The sequence below is a fragment of the Podarcis muralis genome, chromosome 5 (assembly GCF_964188315.1).
Source record: "Podarcis muralis chromosome 5, rPodMur119.hap1.1, whole genome shotgun sequence".
NCBI classification, from domain to species: Eukaryota; Metazoa; Chordata; class Lepidosauria; order Squamata; family Lacertidae; genus Podarcis; species Podarcis muralis.
In genome coordinates this window covers 4,061,467-4,082,786 of record NC_135659.1, presented here as the reverse complement: position 1 = coordinate 4,082,786, position 21,320 = coordinate 4,061,467, and the positions used below count along the sequence as shown (strand labels likewise).

Below are 21,320 nucleotides of genomic sequence, written 5' to 3'. Positions count from 1 at the left end.
TAGAACGAGGGAGGGAGAAAGAGATGGGGTCCTTGGATTTTATGTGAGTAGGAAACAGCTTAAGGGCACAAGTAGGTTTCCTCAACAGACACATATTCAGTTATGAAAGGATCTTGAATGGGTTGCTTCAAATCTTGATACTAAACTCACATTTCCTACACATTTCTATGCTTACTTGCATGTGCCATGCTTAATCCTGAGGAAGTAACTTACTCCCTTTGGCAATTAAGTTTCTAATGCAGACGTGCACTGTATCTGTCTGCAGGCTTACCTTTTCCAACATCTTCTGCCAAAACTGTCTCCAGAGTATGATTACAATGATGGCCACCAGGATGAAAATGATGGCCACTAGGCAGCCAATCAAGATGCGAGTATTACTGTCATCCACTTTGAGGGTTGGATCTGTCAGAATACAAGCATAAAATGTGAGCTTTAGGTGAATTCATATGGCATATTGCAAGCTGCCATCTTTTGTCCTAGGTTTCATACCTCCCCACTCCGTCAGAATTATTCTTGGTGTCTTTTCAAATACTGCCTCTATTCACACTGAGAACAGCAGCCTGAATAACTAAGAGTGCAGTTCCAGCCCCTTCCAGGATTGAGGGAGTGGGCTCGACGGCACATAGGTTCCCCTCTGCTGAAGAGGGCCACTGGTCTTCATTATGATGGGAGGTCCAGCTGCCATCAAGAGGGTGGAAAGCTACGGCTGTCCCTTCTGGTAGAAGGAAAAAGGCCTGAAATAAGGTATTTCAAGGAAGGCTGCCAGTGGCCTTGGATCTATCCAATCTTCCATTCTTGGACAAGGTGATTTAGCAGGTGGTCGCTGAACAATTCCAGGCATATCTGGAGGATGTGGGTCATTTGGTTTCCTTCCAGTCGGAATTCAGGCCCCTTCATAAGCTTGAAACTGCCTTGGTCTCATGGTCCCTAGCTCTGGCAGGCTAGGAACAGAGGTGAAAGCTGTTTCCTGGTTCTGCTGGATCTTGCAGCAACTTTTCATACCATTGACCATGGTATCCTCTTGGCTGGGAAGGAGGTTGAGAGCTGGGGGCACTGTTATTGTGGTGTTGGGAGATGAGTGTTCAGACCCCTGGGCTCTCACTTGTGGAGCACCTCAGGGCTCTGTCCTCTCCCCCATGTTTTTCAACATCTATATGAAGCTGCTGGGAGAGATCCTCAGGGGGGTTTGGGCTGGGTGTTAACCAGTATGCGGATGATACCCAGCTCTGCCTCTCCTTTAAATCGGAACTGGTAAAGACAATGAAGGTCCTGTGTGAGTGTCTGGAGGCAGTTGGAGGATGCATTGTGGCTAACTGATTGAGGTTGAATCCTAACAAGAAAGAAGTACTGTTTCTGGGGGACAGAGGACGGGCAGGTGGGGGGATTCCCTGGTCCTGAACTGAGTAACTGTGCTCCTAAAGGACCAGGTGTGCAGCCTGAGTGTCATTTTGGACTCACAGCTGTCCATGGAGTCACAGGTTAATTCTGTGACCAGGGCAGCTATCTACCAGCTCCAACTGATACACCAGCTGAGACCCTCCCTGCCCACAGACTGTCTCGCCAGAGTGGTACATGCCCTAGTTATCTCTCGCTGGGATTACTGCAACATGCTCTACGTGGGGCTACCTTTGAAGGTGACTTGGAATCTACACCTAATCCAGAATGTGGCAGCTGGACTGGTGACTGGGAGCAGCCACTGGGACCATATAACACTGGCCCTGAAAGACCTACATTGGCTCCTAGTATGTTCTGAGCACAATTAAAAGTGTTGATGCTGACATATAAAGTTCTAAACAGCCGTGGCCCTGTATACCTGAAGAAACATCTCCACCCCCATCATGCAGTTCAGACACTTGAGATCTAGGACTGAGGATCTTCTAAGAACCAGGCAGAGGGCCTTCTCGGTAGTGGCGCCCACCCTGTAGAACTCCCTCCCATCAGATGTCAAGGAGATAAGTAACTATATAAACTTTAGAAAACACTTGAAGGCAGCCCTGTATAGGGAAGCTTTTTAATGTTTAATGTTTAATGTTTTTATATATATTGGAAACTGCCCAGAGTAACTGGTGCCACCCAGTCAGATTGGCAGGGTACAAATAAATCATCGTTGTCATCATCTAATGGTGAAGGGTCTCCCAAGTGGTCCTATCTTTGGGTCCCTCAGCTATGACATCTTGGAGCAGGAGTAGCAAAATGAAAGTACTGGCCTTACCCCCACCCCTCCACCACAGTGCAAACCTGCTACTCTGCACCTCCCTGGTGCCAAGTTAGCATTGTTCCACAGCTAGCTCATCCACAACATTCCAGGTAGATCACTTTATGGTCCACATTCTAAACTAGCTTCTCACATACCATAGGTAGTAGGAGTCACCGAAGAATCAGGAAGGGCTCCAGAATTATTGTACATGGCTGCGTCTAATAAAGAAAAGGGGGGGGGGGGGGATCCAGACTTAAACAACAGCACCAGCAGACACAGTGGTTGTTTGAAACTTTCATTTTTAAATGTGGAAAATCAGATTATAGGTGCTTCTCAAGACACTGAGCTGGTTTCAATTATTGCACCTTGGCTTAATAAAGAAAGATGTGAAAGCCCCTGATGGCCGTGCACACAGCCTCTTTGCTCCTCTAGTCACATAAACAGTGATTAAAACATTAGGTTTGGTTATGGAAAAGGCGGTTTCCCTTGGCCAATCAACTACACTCCTGTCAGTGGCCCATCCACACTTTCGTCTGACCTGTGATTCCTACTGATCTAGTATCACGGGTCCAATAGGGTTTTTGTCCCACCACTTTCCCCAGGAAAACCCACTGGTTACTGTTGAACTGGAGCAAATGCCAGTCTGCAGGAAACCTGAATAAAAATTTGTCCCTCTTCTGAACCAGTCCTAACATAGCTCCTGAATCGGATTTCATGTGCTTCATGTGTTGGGGAGAATCTGCTCCCCCCCCCCTCTCCTTTCCCCACCTACCCCTGCAGGGTAATTTCCCCAGTTGTCTCTTCAGATTTGAGAAGCACTTCCGGTTTTCTCAGCATGTTTTATTTATTTATTATACTTTCCCCTGTTTACTGCTCATGTAAAACTTGTGATAAAATGATATTTATTGGAAGGGTCCCCACTTTTGTATGTCAAATGACTGTCTGGTTATCCAGATTTCTGAGCATCTGGTTCCCTGATTATCTGGTTTTCTGATTATCTGACTGCCATAGGTGGGCAGAGCTGAAGTTGGGGAGAACACAAGAAGCAGACTATTGAACAGGAAAACATGGGGTTTCAGGGATAAAATCTGAGGCAAGAATCACAAGTGGGAACACCCAGCCCTGGACCAAATTGAAAACAGGGTAAAAAGACATGGGAGGGAAAGTGTGAGAGGGACAAGAGGACAGGCCTCAGAGACTAATCAAAGTTTAGACCAGGCTCAGGGGTGCCAACTTGAATAAAATATGGGGGAGGGGGAAAGTAAGCCCTGCCCCATATAAATGATCACAATATGCGGCACATGCGCACCATTTGAATGGCAAAGCCCATCAACTTGGGGGGCAGTCCCCTCAAATGTGGGGGGTCTGAAGGGACCTCAGCCTCTAGGAGTTCGCTCTGTGACCTGGCTCCTATGGGAAGAAGGTAGATACCCTGAGGTCCCAGGCTGCTCAGGGCTTTTTAAAGGTCTAAACCACAGGGGGCCCTTTTCAGCCCAGCAGCCATATTCCCTCAGCTGCATACCGGGAGCAGCATACCAGAGGCAGGCACAGCCAAAGGCAACAACGGGAGCAGAGATGTGACTTTCCCTTGGCTGGAGAGGGGTGTGGGTGGGTGTAGAAACCTCCGAATTTTGTATGGCTTGAACCCAACTGACCACACAAAGGCAAGGAAGAGATTATCACAATTCAGGGATGGACACATTCTGGCCATGCAAAAACACACAGAGCAAGGCCAATAAAGGCTGTAGCCTAGGAAGATGCCCAAGGGACAGGCAGTGATACCTGGAGGCTCTAACACAGTTTGAACTGAGTCTAGAAACTAGCTGGCAACCCCTGGTACAATCAGCTGTGTCTGCCCAGCTCCTGATAACAACCTGGCAGCAGCAGTTTCTGGACTCCAAGGGCAATCCCATGTAAAGTGAATTAAAGTAGTCCAACCTGGCAGTAACAAGAACAGGAATAAGCATGTCCAAGTCTGACTTCTCCAGGAAAGGCCAATGTTTACAAATTAGTAAAAGGAACTCCTAACTGACTTTCTGGTCCATCAACTGCATCCTTCCCTGGGAAAAAGAGACCTGGCCTTAGTCACATCTATGTGCAATGAAGTGTATGCACCTATGCACACTTTAGACACTAGAGCGAATGCCTACATGGCTTATGAGGCAGGAGTGGCTAGGGCACAATCCTGTTCACTGAGCCAATTTTGCTGCATGCACAGAGCAGGTCTTCTGTGTTGTCCACATATCTTGTATATCATTATGACAAATACAGGTCATCAGCCTATGCTGTGTCCAGACATATGAGAAAATGAAACCTACTTTCCTAGCACATCAGGCCTTCTGGTGATGAACAAGGATTCCTGGCTCCCTCCCAAAATATCTCTCACTTACTAGGATACACATAAACACACACCGTTCCATCATCCATCCCCCTGTGTAATACCTGACTGGAAGGTGATCTCACTGAACATCATCCAGGTGTCAGCAAAGTAGAACTGGCATTTGATGGCACTGGCCATGTGGTGGAGAAGGGGCACTGTGACAAAGCGGGCACTGGGGTTCACATCATCTAACACCAGCACTGAGGAGATGGCGTTAGGCTCCCACTCATTTGCATCAGAGCGGAAGTGGCACTGCACCTCCTTGAAAATCTTCACTCCCTTGGCAAACATATTGTTGCAGTGAACCTGTGTAATGGAGACATGAGGTGGGTAAGCAGGAGGGGACGTGATCTCACCCAGAGACTATGAGATGCTCCAACTAAGGTTGCCAGATTTTTTGAAAGCCCTGCTACATTAAACAGTAGAGCGAAACACAGAAAATTAACAGGGGAAGCAATCAAGTGTTATATAAATGTCATGAAATAAATAAGTAATAATACTCTCCCACTGTAACTGCATGCAAGGCAGCCACATTAAGCTTTTGCTCCTATGCACATATATTTGGGAGTAAGCTTCACTGAGCTCAGTGCAGCTTCCCTTTGAGTAATCAAGCTATAAGATGCCTCCTTCAGCAATTAATTGGTTGCGCTATTACAGAATTTTGTTCTGGGCTCTTGTCCTGACACCTTTGGTTGCCAGATCCTAGTGTATGACAAAATTTCAGAATTTTAGCCTTCTTAGGTCTCTGGGGAAGCAGCAGCATTTCAGGACTGAGGTCCAGAATCACAGTGTGTGCGTGCGCACAAACTATTTTCTTCTTGACTGTTTTGCCACTTGTTCCACCTATTCTATCCATCAGGTTGGACCCTTGAGGTGCTAGGCAAAGCCAGGCTCTTCTCTCCTGATTTCTCCTGCACAGGCCCCTCTGGAATGAATGGGATGCAGCTTGAAACCATTGCTCTTAATCAACCCAAACTCTCATCAATTTCAGTAGAATAAGGTATCAGTGGATTGTGTCCCATATCAGTTAGTGGAAGGGAAAGATAAGATTTGAATTTCCTGCACAAGGCACAAAATATAACACCTGTTTATCCTTTGCCAGTGCCACTCTTATACACATCAACTGTCCCAGAAAAAAACAGGATATCCTGATTTTTCTCGTGAGAGGACAGCAGCCCAAATGGCCACTGTGAGCTCACACGATTTCAGTACACTTTCACCCCAAAAAAGTGTTTTTTTCAGGGCAGAAATATTGTGTGGTGCCCCAAAACACATGTTTTGAGGCACCATGCCCCCAAGAAGTGCTGGGGGTGGGGCTGAGAACTTGTAGGGGTAACATGACTTGCACAGGATTGCAGCCCCAGAAGGTGGTGTCTGAGTTTTGGATCCCTTTGTATCGCAGGGTCTGCACTCTTCCCTGCCAACCAGATATGCCAGATTTCAAAATGGCTGCCATCAACACTGGTCAAATGAATACACAGACCCCTTTTTTAAGGTAAGGGATTTGGACTTTGGCACACATATTTAGAACAAAGGCCCGTGTGCAATTGTTTATCATAATAGTAACTCAAGTGTGTAGGCCAAAAGTTTGTTTATTTATTTAAACCATTTATATATCACTTAACTACCATAGTCTCAGAAATACAATACAGAAAAGATAAAAATAGGTTAAAACTATAAAATCAGACTTCAGCTGGAAAAACAGTTTTGGAAGGTGTTGGAAGCTCAACACCTCTGACCTCAGCTGGAAGTGAGTCCCATGAAATTGGGTCCCTCAAGACCGCAGGGATTGGGGTGGGATATAAGGGTGATCTTTGAGGTATCTAGACCCAAGCAGGTAAGGGGCTTGTAATTTAATATCAGAATCTTGAACTTGGTCCTGCAGCAGATAGGAAGCCAGTGCCAGCTTTTGAGCATCCAAGTTGTCTGTTAGCACTGGTCTGCCCCAGTCAACAGTCAAGCTGAACCTTTTTGCACCAGCTGGAGCCTTCAGACCTGAGGTTTGAAACGTGGGGTTGGGTGGCAGGAAAAGGATCCCCACACACCTTCTATAAATTGCACTCTGCTGCCAGTCTAAACATGGGAGCCCGCATTGAATTTAGCAACTAACCTTCATGGTGGTGAAGTTTCTGATCCGGTCAAATTCGAAGACAATTTCCACATAGCCGTTGGTGGTGCTCTCATTGCGCCAGCCAACATAGTCATAACCAGGCCATACATGGTATTCGTGGGTTTGGCTAAAATCATCCAGGCCTGAAATCCCGTCTGTCAGCTGGCCTAGTCCTTCCGTCATGCTAGTGAGTGGCAGGTTAAAAGAGGGGGAGGGGGGGCAGAACACAGTTAATCCCAACCTTTTCCTTCTAAATATCAGCAAGATTGTCCTGGCTCAAACAGGGGGGCAAAGGAGACAGATGGTGGCCTCCTGTACCATTTAATGGATGGATAAATTGTGGAATTGGCAGCTTCCAACTCAGTTGGAAGTCCAATTTAGCCCAGGGATAGACAAATTCTCACGTTAGTTTTTGATACAGTAAATTCCTCTCATGTGATGCAATGTAAAGCGTTTTTGTACATGCCCTGATTATCCCCAAATCATCACAAGAGTTTTTGTGAGGCACGGGGGGCTTCCAGTGAGGAGAGCCAGTGTGGTGTAGTGGTTAAGAGCAGTAGACTCGTAATCTGGTGAACCGGGTTCGCGTCTCCGCTCCTCCACCTGCAGCTGCTGGGTGACCTTGGGCCAGTCACACTTCTCTGAAGTCTCTCAGCCCCACTCACCTCACAGAGTGCTTGTTGTGGGGGAGGAAGGGAAAGGAGAATGTGAGCCGCTTTGAGACTCCTGAAGGGGAGTGATAAAGCAGGATATCAAATCCAGACTCTTCTTCTACTCTTCTTCTTCCAGGAAGTTCCAAAAGTCCCAGGTTACACAAGGAAGGAACCTTGTAGTTCTCTAGAAATCTAGTTACAGTAGGGGTAGCTAACCTGGTGCTCTCCAGCTGTCATGGACTACTACAACTTCCACCATCCCTGGTCATGCTGGCCATCTGGGGGGCACCATGTTGGCTACCCCTGAGCTATGGTGTCTTTGCTGGGTCATTTCCATGTGATAACTTGCTTTGTGGAATAGTCCCCCATACAGGAAAAAGAAAAGGAAGTTACTGGAAAAGTTCCTTCAGTTCTAGAAAGTGCTTGTGGTCTTTAATGCAGTCACTTGTGAATTTGTCCACATGGGAATCCCAAACTCATTCAGGCAAGTCACATGAGACAAAGTGGACTGCATGCCATGAAGGCTTTGCTGTTTATCTGCTCAAATACCATAGTAAAAGCTAATGAAACAATTAATTTTGCAGAAAGCTCATTTGCTCCACAAAAATGTGATGGGTAGACATCGCACAAGAAATTTATCACATGGAAAATGAGCATGAATTCTGTCTCTGGTTGAACTTGGAGGATGAGGATAATTATAATTTTGTTTGTTTGTTTGTTTGTTTGTTTATACCTACCTATCTACATGCATACCTACCTACATACCCTGCCCATCTGACTGGGTTGTCATGTGACCATGAGAAAGTATAAAGGTACAGAAAGAGATCTGACAACCTTCTGAGGGCTATTTGAATGGTTGAGCACTGTGAGAAAGGGATGGTGGACTAAATGGGGCACTGGTCTAATGCAGCAGAGTTGTTCTCGTGTTCTTATGTTCAAATTCCCCAAATAGCAGGAAAATAGAGCAGATTCTTGAAAAATAATCACTTTTGACTTAGTTTGTGCCACTGGTTTAGGTTGGATACAAAACTTAGGGGCAGGGTGTTGCACTGGATGCACACATGCACTTTAAACTATACATGACAAGGAAGAAGCATTGATGGAGCATCGAAAATTATTTTTAAAAAGAGTTACACTCTGTGCTTTTTTGCCAGGGGTTGCTCAAGGGAATGCAGTACCGGAACCTCTTTTTTGTTGTTAAAAAATGTGACACTTACTGTAACAACTTTATGGTGAGTACCAGCACCTATTTTTCTAGAAAAAAGGCACTGGTTACTTTTCACAATTTATCTTTAAATTTGAAAGTAGGTTACTCTTCACAATTTATCTTTAAATTTGAAAGTATTGTTATGTTTCTTAAATCAATGGGACTGCCTGCTCCCTTCACTCTGAAATATTAACTTGGCTGAAGCCTTTCCTCTCTCCCTTCCACCCAACATGCACCTTTCCCAGTTGCGTGATACTCAGGAACCCACCTGTACCCGTCATAGATTGAATCGTTCAGGTAAATCACGGTGCCACCAGGTAGAGCCAACTGCTGCCCTGCAGGAGCACTGTATGAAACCAGCCCATCTGTAAAGAGATGGAACAGGGGTTACTCTTGCACGGCTGCTGCTGCTACTGAGAACATCGGTCTGGAAAGAAGTCCACAAACACAGAGCTTGGAGGCTGGGAACAGACTAAGCTAAATGGGAAGAAAGACTGGCTGAAGCCTAGGCTGCTTCCAAGTGGAATCATTCACACACCTGCAAATTTAGGTTGTGCAGGTAGTGGATTTGGCACGCTTGAGCAACAAAGTTGCTTTTTTTAAAAAAGCACTTACTCACCATGTGATATTTCAAAAATCTCTAAGTGGCATAGAGATATTTAAAAAATGAGTTTTTGTGGGAAGGAAAATGATAGGGAAATGCCCTTGAAAGTGTGGGATAACACTTTCCTGCAAACAAATGAGAATAAATGTGCAATAAACTCCAGCCCTCTGAACCACGCCTTCCTGCAGTTCAGGTACTCTTGTACTCAGGTACAAAGAGGACTCTGACCCCTTTGAAGCTAAAACAAGAGAATACTGCAGTGATTAATTAATTTAAAGAAAGTACTTCCTGTGATTCTAATTAATTGCTCCTCTGTGGTGCCTTTAAGCTGCAAGAAGGGCAGTGTTTCTAACAGTGTAAACTAGTCTGGGAAAGGGGTTGAAAAAAAGGACCTCATGGCACAAAACTTGGCACATATTTCTTTACCCCTGATAAAGTTCGTAGCTCCTTATTTGCACAAGTTTGAAACAGATCTCAATCAGTAAGCCTGATCAGGAACTACAGTTAATATACCCCTGCACCTCAAAATAAGTTATAAATATCTAGTTCATATAGTATAACTGCATGATTGAAGGAGTGTCCCCTTCAAAATTCACAATAAATCTCTGTTCCAAACCTTTGTGCAAATAAGGAACTGGGAGCTGGCAACTAAGGCCTCATCCAGACTTCCTTTTATGCTGTGCTTTCTAGGCACAGGTCCAGGCTTTAAAGCTCAATGTCTGAACAGAATTGTTTGTTTTTGTTTGTTTGTTGTTTTGCCCCAGCACTTTCCCTGGGAAACCCCGTGTTTTACCGCTGAATTGGAGCAAATGTCAGGGAGAGTCAGAGCAATGTTGGATCTCGGTTTGAATCCAAGGCTGCAGCTATGCAAGAAACAAGATCCTTTTGGTGTTTTAAAGCTGTGAGCCCCTCCATCTTAGGCTCAGGTTGTTTAAGTGTGTAAATAAACCATATATCCTGAAGACCCCATAGTCTCCACTGTTCCTCATTTCCAAAAGGAAACATGAACTCTGAGTAAATACCTGGAACCCCTGGAATCTCTCACTGCTCAGAGATTGGGGGGGGGCATGTTTCTGCGTACTATTAAGGGGTGATTGTGTATTCCCTCTCTGTAATTCCACCCCCCCCAAACATGTACAGGGAAAAATACTGACCTACCTTACAGAGTTGCTTTCAGATTGCAAAATAATGGATACCAAGCACTTGAAAGGCTCAAATGAGCTTTAGAAATGCTGTACTGTACTTATCATTTTAAAGACAATTCTATCTTTGCTTTCCTATTTTATAACTATAACATTATTAATGAGTAGTTCTAATCAAGCATTATGATACAATTAAAAAGTAGTAAATGAAATTAAGAACAAAAAATAAATACAAAAAGTTACCCATTCTAGCCCTTTAAATTAAACTGAATGCTTTTTTCCTTCAAGCATTAAATCTTCAATCAGTTTGGGAACAGCAGATTTTGCTTTCTGTCACTTAAATTGTCCTCTTCCTGTGACTTATTTCTGCACTTCACTGGACACTTTTCTAAACCACTGGATTTCTATGAATTTTTAAAGTTCCAGGAAACATTATACATTTGAAAGTGATACACATAAGTAAATTAGACGTATCACTGTGCAAAGGAATATGCTGCCAGTTGAGACATTTTTCCCTGACCAGTTCCACACTTGCCCCCACTTTCCCTCTCTAGTTTCCTCTTTGCTGCTCTCATTTCAGAGTAATGCGAACAAAAATGGCCACAATCTGTGACCAAGAACTGCCATAATCCAGCTAAGTACAGCCGTGTGAATGAGAGGTTTTCTGCAAGTTTGCATCTCAGCAGCTCAGTTTCAAAACTATTTTTTAATCTAAGAAACTGGTTGTGGAACTAAAGGGACTTTCCCCTCCATATCTGGTAGGAATACCCACAGGTTGCTTTATTCTGGGATGAAATTTATTAGGAGATATTAAAGATTATTAAAACACATATTCAAATTTATCCACAGTTATTCCTACTAAATGTGTAGACAGATACCATGAAGATGTTTTGCCAAAAGGAACTTTTGAGATGGGTGGTGGCAGCTGCCAGCATCTCTGTAGCACAGCAGTGACAATCATTTAAATATGTGTCTATATCCTTATGGCAAAAATAATCTCTGGAATTTAGTTATTGCATAAAAAACAAAAGCTAAGTCATGGGACTCTAATGGACAGGTAGATCCTGCTCAGTTCTATTCAGTTTCGTAGGATTTTATTTCATTCAGTTTTGTTTCAGATGTACAGGTATCTCTCCCCATGCCATCGAGTGAAGTATGGTTGTTATGATTTCAAACTGGGTGTTATTATTTAATGTTTTTAGATTTTGTATGCCTTGCATTGAGTTCAATATATTATTGATTTTTTTGTTATTGTTCACTTGCCTCTGTGGTTCCATAATAATTTGAAAACTTTTTTTTTTCTTTTTAAGAACCTGGCAAGCCATTTGTCCATGTTGTGGATGGGATACATCTGTTGCAAAGGAAAACCCCCAGAACAGTTGGGTGCAGACACTAATTATGGACACATTTGTCTAGATCACTGCCATTGTATGGAGGGTTAGCCAAATATGTTATTTTTATTTTAAAGCGCCATATTGATTTACCTGTTCATTAGTAGTTTTATTTTCAAAAATGGGGGTGGGGGATGGGGGAAGAATCCTTGGTGACATAACAGAGGCTAGCCAATCGACACTATGCACAGTTAGCTCAACTTTGGACAACAAAGGTACATTTGGATGGAACACAGTGATGAAGCTTCCAGAATAGCCTCACTGCTCTACAAAAATTATATTTGCCTGCAGTGTAAGTCACCCTGATAGGTCATAGTTCCAATGAATTGCTGCACTTACCTAGCCAGACACAACCATACAGCTCCACCCTCAGACATACATTTGTGGAATGGTCAGTCACAGGAATAAAGCGGATGAATCGACCAATGATGGGTGGCTCCAAGTCCTTGAGGACAATATCGTATGGATTGGTGTTTCCATCAAGCACCTGAGGGGGGAAAGGACATAAAATGACCAAGAACAAGGCTGCTGGGCGGCAGGTAGACAGGGAAGTGTTGCAGCCACAGTAATTGTACCACGGTTCTCCTTGAAATTTGTGTAGCTATTATTCTGATGGTGCCCTCTAGCAACTGAGTATATAAGATTTTTCTATTTAGGTCAACTCAATTCTGCTATAAGTTTAATCAGGTGTTTAAACTGGTTGCATATTTGCTCTTTAGTAGCATGGCCTCTCCAACTCCTAGAGAACATTGGCAATTTATGTACGTTCTGCATCTTCACCCAAAACATGGATTCATGGTAGCATAAAAATTCAGCTGAAATCTTGTCAAATTCAGGGAATTCTTTGGTCCTTGACTTAGTTCTGAGGACCAAAATGTGGCGGGAAGGTAAACAGCGTTTCTGTGCACTCTGATTTCTGTCATAGTGTTCCATTGCACCAGGAGCACTTGAGTCCTGCTGGCCACATGACCTGGAAAGCTGTCTGTGGACAAACACCAGCTCCCTCGACCTGAAATCAAGATGAGCGCCGCAACCCCATAGTCATCTTTGACTGGACTTAACTGTCCAGGGGTCCTTCACCTTTACCTTTTTTTATGTGTGGTGCACTTTGAGGCATGCATACACACGTCTGCCTGTATGTGAATAATTCAACAAAGTTGCCTGCATTTTTGGAACCTTTATGGGGTCGTCTTCATGAGCTCCTGGGCTTCAGAACTTACTACAGCATTACTGAGGGCATCTCCACACTTGCCTCTGCTCTTTCCAAGCATGGTCCACACTTCAAAAGTCCGTGTCCAAGCACTTTTTTTTTTTTGCTCCAGAGCTTTTCCTGCAAAAACCTGCTCTTTAAAGCTCAGTCAGAGCAAACAGCAATATGTGGAAAGTCTGAATTGCTATTTGCTCCAAACACAGAGCTTTGAAGCACAGACCTGGAAGAGTGGGGCAAAATATAAGTGTGGCTAAGCCCTGGCTGTGCTGTTGTTTTTTATTTGCCACAGACTCTCTATAGTCAACAACAACAACTATTATTATTATTATTATTATTATTATTATTATTATTATTATTTCACCCCCTCCCTACTGCTTTACCTGCTTTCCATGCCTGTTCCGCCAAGATATCCAGCGGGTGCCATCCCGGCTGTAATTAATTTTGTACATTGGTGCAAATTCATTGCCGTGACCCCCTGCATGGCGGCCCTGGGTCCCGACCAGGGTGATGAAGTGCAGGGCATGTAAATCAATTTCCAGGAACTCCTTGAGGTCATCTGGTTCCACAGGGATCTCAGGGCACCAGGCACCATCTCCTTCTTCTGAGCCTAGCCTAGAGAAAAGCAGAAAGTGGACCTGACTGGTGTCACCCACTCATTTGTGGTCAATGCCCATCTTGGCCTATCACTTCCCATGGTGGTTCTTTCATTCGTCCCCTTCCTGTGACTCCCTTATCTGGCTCTGGCCCTCTCAGCCACTAGTCCAGTTTCTCCATTCCCATTCAGCTTCCTACTTTCACCACCTCAGCACCCGTGCCTTCCCTACTTGCCACTGTAGATGTGCCACGCGGGTGGCAACAGGGCAGAGCCAGGAATGGGGAAGCTGGGTTGGGCTGACCTCAGGGATGGAATGGAGGACAAGAGCATGGCAGCCCTGACTGGGACAAAGGGATAGGCTGGAAGCTGGCTATGACAGATGGACAGAATTTGGATAGTGATAATGGTTTTCACCCTCTCACATGAAAGAACTTGGGGGAGGCAAAACAAGGAACTCTTCACATCACATTCAATGATCATATGGAGTTAGCTGCTGCAAGATGTGGCAAAGCTCAGATGGCTTAAAAGGGGCTTATGCGTATTCATGGTTGCGATGTATCAGTGGTGATAGACCATAGTAACTAAATGAGGCAAGTTGAGGCGAATGCCTCAGGTGGTAGGATCCACAAAGGCAGCAGATCTGGCCTCCAAGGAACATATCACATGTAGATCTTCACCTCTTCCTTTTCCCTGATGTAAAGCTTCACTCCCCACTTTATCCCTGGTGGGGCAGGTGCCATTTTGTGGTTTGCCTCAGGTGCCAAAATGTCTTGGGCCGGCCTGGCCAGCAGGGGTTGTTAGCATCATGGTCCCTGCTGGCACTGGGCTCTGCTAGTCATTCAGTAGCTGTGCACCCACACAGTGTTGAATTAAAAGCCCTCATGCATTCTCTACCACCTCACATGCCCCATTCAGATAAGCAAAGGACACCATGGACAATCCAGAAGGAACTTGTTCATTCTGCTCTATTACTGCTGGTAATGTTCAATGCCTGAACGTTAGCACTGGAATCAGGTTCTGGGGCTGAGCCCTGGTACAAGAAGGGTGCCAGTAGTAGACCATGGGCTCTTCTGAGGATGCATGCAGAGTCAGTTTCACCTTTTTGGGTGCCCTCAGACAGCTTAGCCTAGGAGGAGCCAATCACTTTTGGAGTAGGGGAGGATGCAAAAGCCCAGCCAGTGAGGGATGGGAACGACTGGGGGATGTGAATGAGGATCTCAGGCTCATATATCTTGGGTTTGCGAGAGACCCAGGCTCATCTCACTCTTACCTTCCATACTTAGCTGCTGTGGATTCAGACCATTGACTAGAAGCAGTAATGTCCTCATCAGGGATGTGTCCACCTGACATGCCCAATGGGTAGCGGCACACAGCTGCAGAGAGAGAGCAGTTTGGGATGTCGGTTTGGGATGTCAGTAAAGCAGCAGTGGCAGGTTTTTTTAATCCAACAAAATATTCACCAGAAAACAAACAAAAAAACCCCACAGAAGTATTGGAAGAATTTATTTAAAAAGAGTTGGTTAAAAAAACCTGGAAAAGATTTGGTAAAACAAACAATAAAGATCACAAAGACAATATTCCATGATAATAAACCAAGAAATAGAATGGAAAATAAAAAGGATGAAAAACATGTGCATATTTTGGATATGCTGTTGCATGGAATAATGCATGAGTCTGACCTTTGGAGTTTGTAAGTAAAGCATTTAAACTTACTAACAGTGTGGTTTGTTCTTTGCGAGAGGGATAGAGAGGAGTAGAGAGGGAAGCTCTGTAAGTGGACTAAACAGAATATTTAAAGAGTCTAACAACCTATACTCTTCATGCTTCACTGTGCTACATGATTTGTTAATTTTCTATATGATCTATGCTGTATTTGTTATATTCTATAATGTTCTGCCATGTCACTGTTATTTATTGTTTGTAAGTGGCATGGAAATATAATAAATCATATCAAATCAGATATGTAGAAGTTAAAGTGGAACCTGCATCTTGAGTCCATTTCTGCATATTTCTAGCCCATGAATTAAATCCTAAAGTTTTGTAGTGATGAGAAGGAATATGTTTCAAATGTGTGGACTGTTTTACTGTGAGAGTCTCAGATCCTGTAAGGGCTCACTTAATTAGGAGTTAATTACTCACTTTTGAAAAAGACATCTCTGCAAATACTGATACCATGTCCTAACTTCAATCTCAATCCTGATTTGAATCTCTTGTTTAGTTAAATTCTTGAATTTTTTAAAATCACATTCGTCATTTATACCATTTTTTAGTTTCTAAAGTGCTGTCAAATTCTTTCCACTAGTTCTCACTGGGTTTCCCAGTGGTAGACTTGAGTTGACAGAATATAGAGTACTCTAAACATCATTTGAAATGCATTCCCATAAGCACTTTTAGTCAATTATTCATTCCTGAACTGCCTGCCGGAAGCTCCCCTACCAATATGTTTGCAATCTAGAATTATAATATTTGGCATTTACACAGCACTTTGCAATATCCAAGTAACTTCTCATACATTATTTTCAATAGTTCTGTAATATACACCAGTATTCCCCCAAATTGTAGGTGGGAGAGGGAGATGATGAGATTGTGTTGCCTTCATGGCAGAGGCAAGATGTGGACTAGAGAACGTCCTGACTTGTAGACCCTACAGCAACTGAATAGTTAAACATTAAATACATTTTAATTGGTAAGATACAGAGACTGAGCTCAGTAAAGCCCTTCTGCAAGCTCACTTCCCCAACACCTTCTTCCCAGTTTGGAAATGGAAAACTACCAGTGCCTACAATGTGTGGCTGCTTTTGATTTGCAAGAGACTAGCCAAGAAGCTTCAAGCAGGCCTTGAGCTACCTGAGCATTATTTTTCATGCTTAGCTGCCAAGAGAGCTTCTCAAAGGGCTGCTTGTTCCACAATGTTTACTGTCTGACCGCTGGCCTCAGCCCAAAGCTCTGTCCATTACCTGCCAGCAAACTACTTCTTAGCAAACTCAACTACACGGGATGAGGAAGGTGCAGCATTTTTGAATCACTTATGCAGCCAAACACATTCCGACACATTCAGTACTACACATCTTCCAACAGTGGTTTAAAAATACTGGACCAGAAATGGGGAGCCTGTGGCCCTCCTGTTGTTGTTAGACTCAAGCTCTCATCAGCCCTGGCCAGCATGGCTAATGGGTAGGGATGATGGGAGTTGTATTCCAGCAACAAATGGAGATTTGCAGGTTCCCAGTCCCCTGCGCTAGAGACTTTTGGGTTACCCAGGAAACTGATTGGCAGTAGATTCAGGACACGGAAAAAGAAAATGCTGTTCTAGATTTAAAGGTAAAGGTAAAGGTACCCATGACCATTAGGTCCAGTCATGGACGACTCTGGGGTTGTGGCGCTCATCTCACTTTACTGGCCGAGGGAGCCGGCGTACAGCTTCTGGGTCATGTGGCCAGCATGACTAAGCCGCTTCTGACAAACCAGAGCAGTACATGGAAATGCCATTCAGCTTCCCGCCAGAGTGGTGCCTATTTATCTACTTGTACTTTGACGTGCTTTCGAACTGCTAGGTTGGCAGGAGCTCACCCCGTTGCAGGGATTCGAACCACCAACCTTCTGATCAGCAATTTTGATTCCTGTACAGTATTTGGGAAACAAAGGGAGAGAGACTGAGGGGAGACAGACTTTCTGCAGGTAATGGCTTTTCCATGCCCCACCCTCCAGCCCCGGGAGCCTTTCCCAGACCATGACTTTGAGAGCAGCAGAAGCATCTGGGAAGAGAGGAGTTCAGGGGTAGCTTTTAATAATAATTTTACAAGTTGTGTGTCCTTGTTTCTCAGTTTGACCATTTTACATGGTTTTGTGCGTTTTGTGGTATTTTATGCATTGTGATTTGCTGTTATTGATTATAGATTAGTAATTATTGTAATTGATAAGTGTAAACTGTTTAATTATTGTTTGCTGATGTTTAATTTTACTGTTTACTATTGGATTCTAATGGATTATTGAATATTGCTTTATGTGATATAAGTTGTTTATTTTAAAGTTATTGTGACTTTTTATATAGGAACTGATTGTTACTGTTAATGTTTGATGTTTTATTATTATTTTTATGTGTGTTGGAAGCCACCCAGAGTGGCTGGGGCAACCCAGCCAGGTGGGGAGGTTATAAATAATATTTATTTATTTATGTATTTATTTGGAAGAATCCAAGCTGCAGAGGAATTCCTGCGGCTGAGCTAAGGTCATCAAAGAACAACAGGAAGCAATTGAGGGACATTAACAATACAAGAGAACTCCTTCTCCCTTGCCTTGAGGTTTGAACAGGGACTGGGGATTTGGACGGTTGCCAGGGTAATTGCTCTGGGAGCGAGGGTGGCTGGGGAAAAGGAGGAGGAAGAAGAGCTGAAAGCCTGTCCCTGGGGGACAAGCCCCTCTTGAAAGGACTATGCTATAAGTTCTGGACTCCCTCCATGCAGACTGAAGGTGTAAATAGGTAAATAAACCATATTTCTTAAAGCCACGACAGTCTCTGCCATGTACTGTATTCTTCAAATGGACACAGAACTTATGTGGGACCCCCTGGGCTCTTGGCAGAGAGAGAGACAGGCACCTGCCTTTTGTAACAATACTTTTTCTCTCAGTGAATAATTAACAGGGTGGAATTAGCTGCCACAAGACATGGTGTTGGCCAGTGGCTTCATAGAATCATAGAGTTGGAAGAGACCACAAGGGCCATCGAGTCCAACCCCCTGCCAAGCAGGAAACACCATCAGAGCACTTCTGACATATGGTTGTCAAGCCTCTGCTTAAAGACCTCCAAAGAAGGAGACTCCACCACACTCCTTGGCAGCAAATTCCACTGTCGAACAGCTCTTACTGTCAGGAAGTTCTTCCTAATGTTTAGGTTCAATGGGTTTAAAGAGCAATTACACAAATGCATGGCGGACAGGTCCACCAGGTTGGCTATGACAGCTAAATGGAAGTTCTGTGCTCCAAGGAAGGAAGCTCACCTCCCAGTTTCCGATGCTGTTGTCCTCATGTCCTGCTTTTGGCCTTCCTAGTGTTATGAAAACCATCAATCCAGCCACTATTAGAAACAGGATGCTGGATTCAATGAGCTTTGTGCAGGGATTCAGCAGGGAATCTTCTTTTGATTCTTAGGGGACCCAAACTTGTTAACTTTTGTATGCCATGAGAGCTAACCTTTATGGAAGTCTGAGGGCAAGCAGCTTAATCAAGAACCATACATGGAACATGTTAGCTGTGATAAGCCCAATTTAGTGTTAAATAACATCAAAAGGTACAACTCATGACCACCAGGAACTATATTTACAAACTCAGAAGTATTATATGCAATGGGACTTACTTCCAGGTAGGCTACACCTCTTAGTTTGTGGACCTGATACTGAGAAGCAGCATTTTCATCCCTTACCTGGATTGACCTGAGTTTTCACAGCACTTGGAATAGCCAGCAGGATCAGCAGAGCTATCAGTGTCTGGGGAGGAGTAAGCATCTTCAGTTTCGTACCTATGGCAGCCAAAATAAGAAATCGGGAGACACACAGAAGGCATAATTAAGACTGCAGTCGTATGCGGACTTCCCTGGGAATAAAGCCCATTGAACAGTGCACAGTGAGGGCTCATCCACACTTTCACTTCTCCCGCCGCTTTTCCCCAGGGGAATCCGCTCTCTGCCACTGAATCTGAGCAAACGACAATTGCATTTTCCATGGATTTATGTTTGCTCCGATTCAGTGCTAAAGAACAGGTTTTCCTGGGGAAAGCGGCCAAATAAACCGAAAACCACTCGAATTCATGCCTAGAAAGCACGTGAGAAGCCGAAGTGTAGATAATCCCTGAGTTTTAGTTCAAAGTAAACATGCAGAGAGTTGCCCCTTAAGACTTTGATTGTGTTCAAGGCTAGCTTAGGTCGAAGAGTTAAAAGTCCAACCACACATGTATCTTACTGTATGCTGCACAGCAGAATAACACATTAAATTATACATGCTGTGTATACATTACCAGATTCAAACTCACCTAGGTCCTTTCCTTCCCCCCTCCACCAGTTCGGATTGAAGCTGGTTTTGGGGGAAACACATTAAAACGCAGTATGTTGTAAGATGCAACCCCATAGATATGGGTTGTGGCTAATGTGTGTATACCACTTCCCAAACCAGCAGTGGGAGCACACAGCATGCAGAGTAAATGGAGTGTGCTCACTGCTCAAATGTTTAACAAGATGCTATTTTCCTATCCATAGCCAGAGCAGAGCCAGAATGCCTTTTCAAATGCAAATGTCTTGAGCATTGCTTTTTCCAAGGGTTTTCTGACAGAGGACACTTAAGAAAGGGCGGACTTTCTGAAACTCCAGGTATAAAGGTATTTTTCAGACACAGAAAGTGGAATCAGCAGAAATGATATATAGGCTGTGAGGTGTCCTAGGCTTGCCATATGTCCTCTTTTTCCAGGACACATCCTCTTTTTCATGAGTAGAGAGTCATCATAGCAATCCATAGTTAAAAGCAGAAGTCATCAAATGTGTCCTTTTTTGCTCTTCAAAATATGGCAACTCTAGAAATTCTGTTCTGCACTTTACTGTACACCTTTGTAGACCATGAAGATGTTTGGCTAGACCTTTTCAGTCTCCACTCTAAGACGTACCTAAAGAAAGAAAGGAACTAACTGCAACTTTCCGGTGAAAGGCCTACTTCTTGAACCATCCATCAAGTATAGCTTAGGTAGGGTTGCCATACGTCTGGTTTCTCCCAGACAGGTCCTCTTTTTCAGGGGTGAAATTTCAGTCTGGGCAGATTTCTTGAATTTGCCAAAATGTCCGGGTTTTTGCAAACAGAGCCAGGAAGTGTGCACGTGAGGATCACTCTTAACATTTCTATGATGCACCTGCATGGTGGATGTTGGGATTGGGCTCACGGTCCAATGGCAGATCAAACGGCTGCTACCTGGACCTTTCTGAGCTGTTGGCCATGCTAGCGCCCAGTAAGCTGCCCGTGAGCAGGTGGGAAAGACTCCTGGGGGGGTCTCTCTCTGTCTCCCCTTCTCCCCCACGCCTGTATAAGGCAGCCCTGTATAAGGACGTTTTAAAATGTTTAATGTTTTATTATGCTTTTATATATGTTGGAGTGGGGCAGATGGGTGGGATATTATTATTATTATTATTATTATTATTATTATTATTATTATTATAGGATGTCCCTACTTTCGTCAGAGAAACGTTGGGGGGTATGGTGTGGCAAGGGGGCTCCGCATTCTCTTTTTTGCTCTTCAAAATATGGCAACCCTAGCTTAGGGGAATTTGGATTAGTTTATTTCTGTTTGATTTAGGGCTTAGCCACACTTACCTTTGGCCCCACTCTTTCAAGGCACAAGTCTGTGCTTTAATGCTCCATGCCCCAGAGCGTTTGCCACAAAAACTCAAACTTAGTAAACTTGTATTATTTTAAAGAAAGAATTAAGTTTGCATGATTGGATTTTTATTGATCTCTGTTATGGTAAAGGACCGCTGGACAGTTACGTCCAGTCAAATTTGACTAAGGAGTGCGGCATCTTCAAGCTGAGGGAGCTTGAAAGCAGACAGCTTTTCTGGGTCATGTGGCCAGCATGACTAAACCACTTTCTGGTGCACAGAGTGCATGGAAATGCTGCTTACCTTGCCGCCTCAGAGGTACCTATGTATCTACTCGTGCTGGTATGCTTTCGAACTGCTCGGTTGGCAGGGGCTGGGACAGAGCAACGGGAGCTCATCCCGTCGTGGGGATTCAAACTGTTGACCTTCCGATAAGCAAGCCCAAGAGGCTTAGTGGTTTAGACCACAGCACCACCTGCA

At 44.1% G+C, this 21,320-nt stretch overlaps 1 protein-coding gene across 1 annotated transcript in view; it reads right to left on the bottom strand.

Moving 5' to 3' along the window:
- Nucleotides 1–21,320, bottom strand: part of DDR2 (discoidin domain receptor tyrosine kinase 2) — a 55,140-nt gene that overhangs the window by 18,968 nt on the left and 14,852 nt on the right. Inside the window, exons 2-10 of the mRNA XM_028732280.2 lie at nt 18,909–19,004; nt 14,760–14,862; nt 13,275–13,506; nt 12,024–12,171; nt 8,816–8,912; nt 6,688–6,871; nt 4,640–4,883; nt 2,353–2,415; nt 272–402 (exon numbers count right to left, since the gene is read on the bottom strand). Coding sequence (XP_028588113.2) covers nt 272–402; nt 2,353–2,415; nt 4,640–4,883; nt 6,688–6,871; nt 8,816–8,912; nt 12,024–12,171; nt 13,275–13,506; nt 14,760–14,862; nt 18,909–18,990 — 1,284 coding nt within the window. The 5' untranslated portion in view covers nt 18,991–19,004. The remainder of the gene's footprint in view (nt 1–271; nt 403–2,352; nt 2,416–4,639; nt 4,884–6,687; nt 6,872–8,815; nt 8,913–12,023; nt 12,172–13,274; nt 13,507–14,759; nt 14,863–18,908; nt 19,005–21,320) is intronic.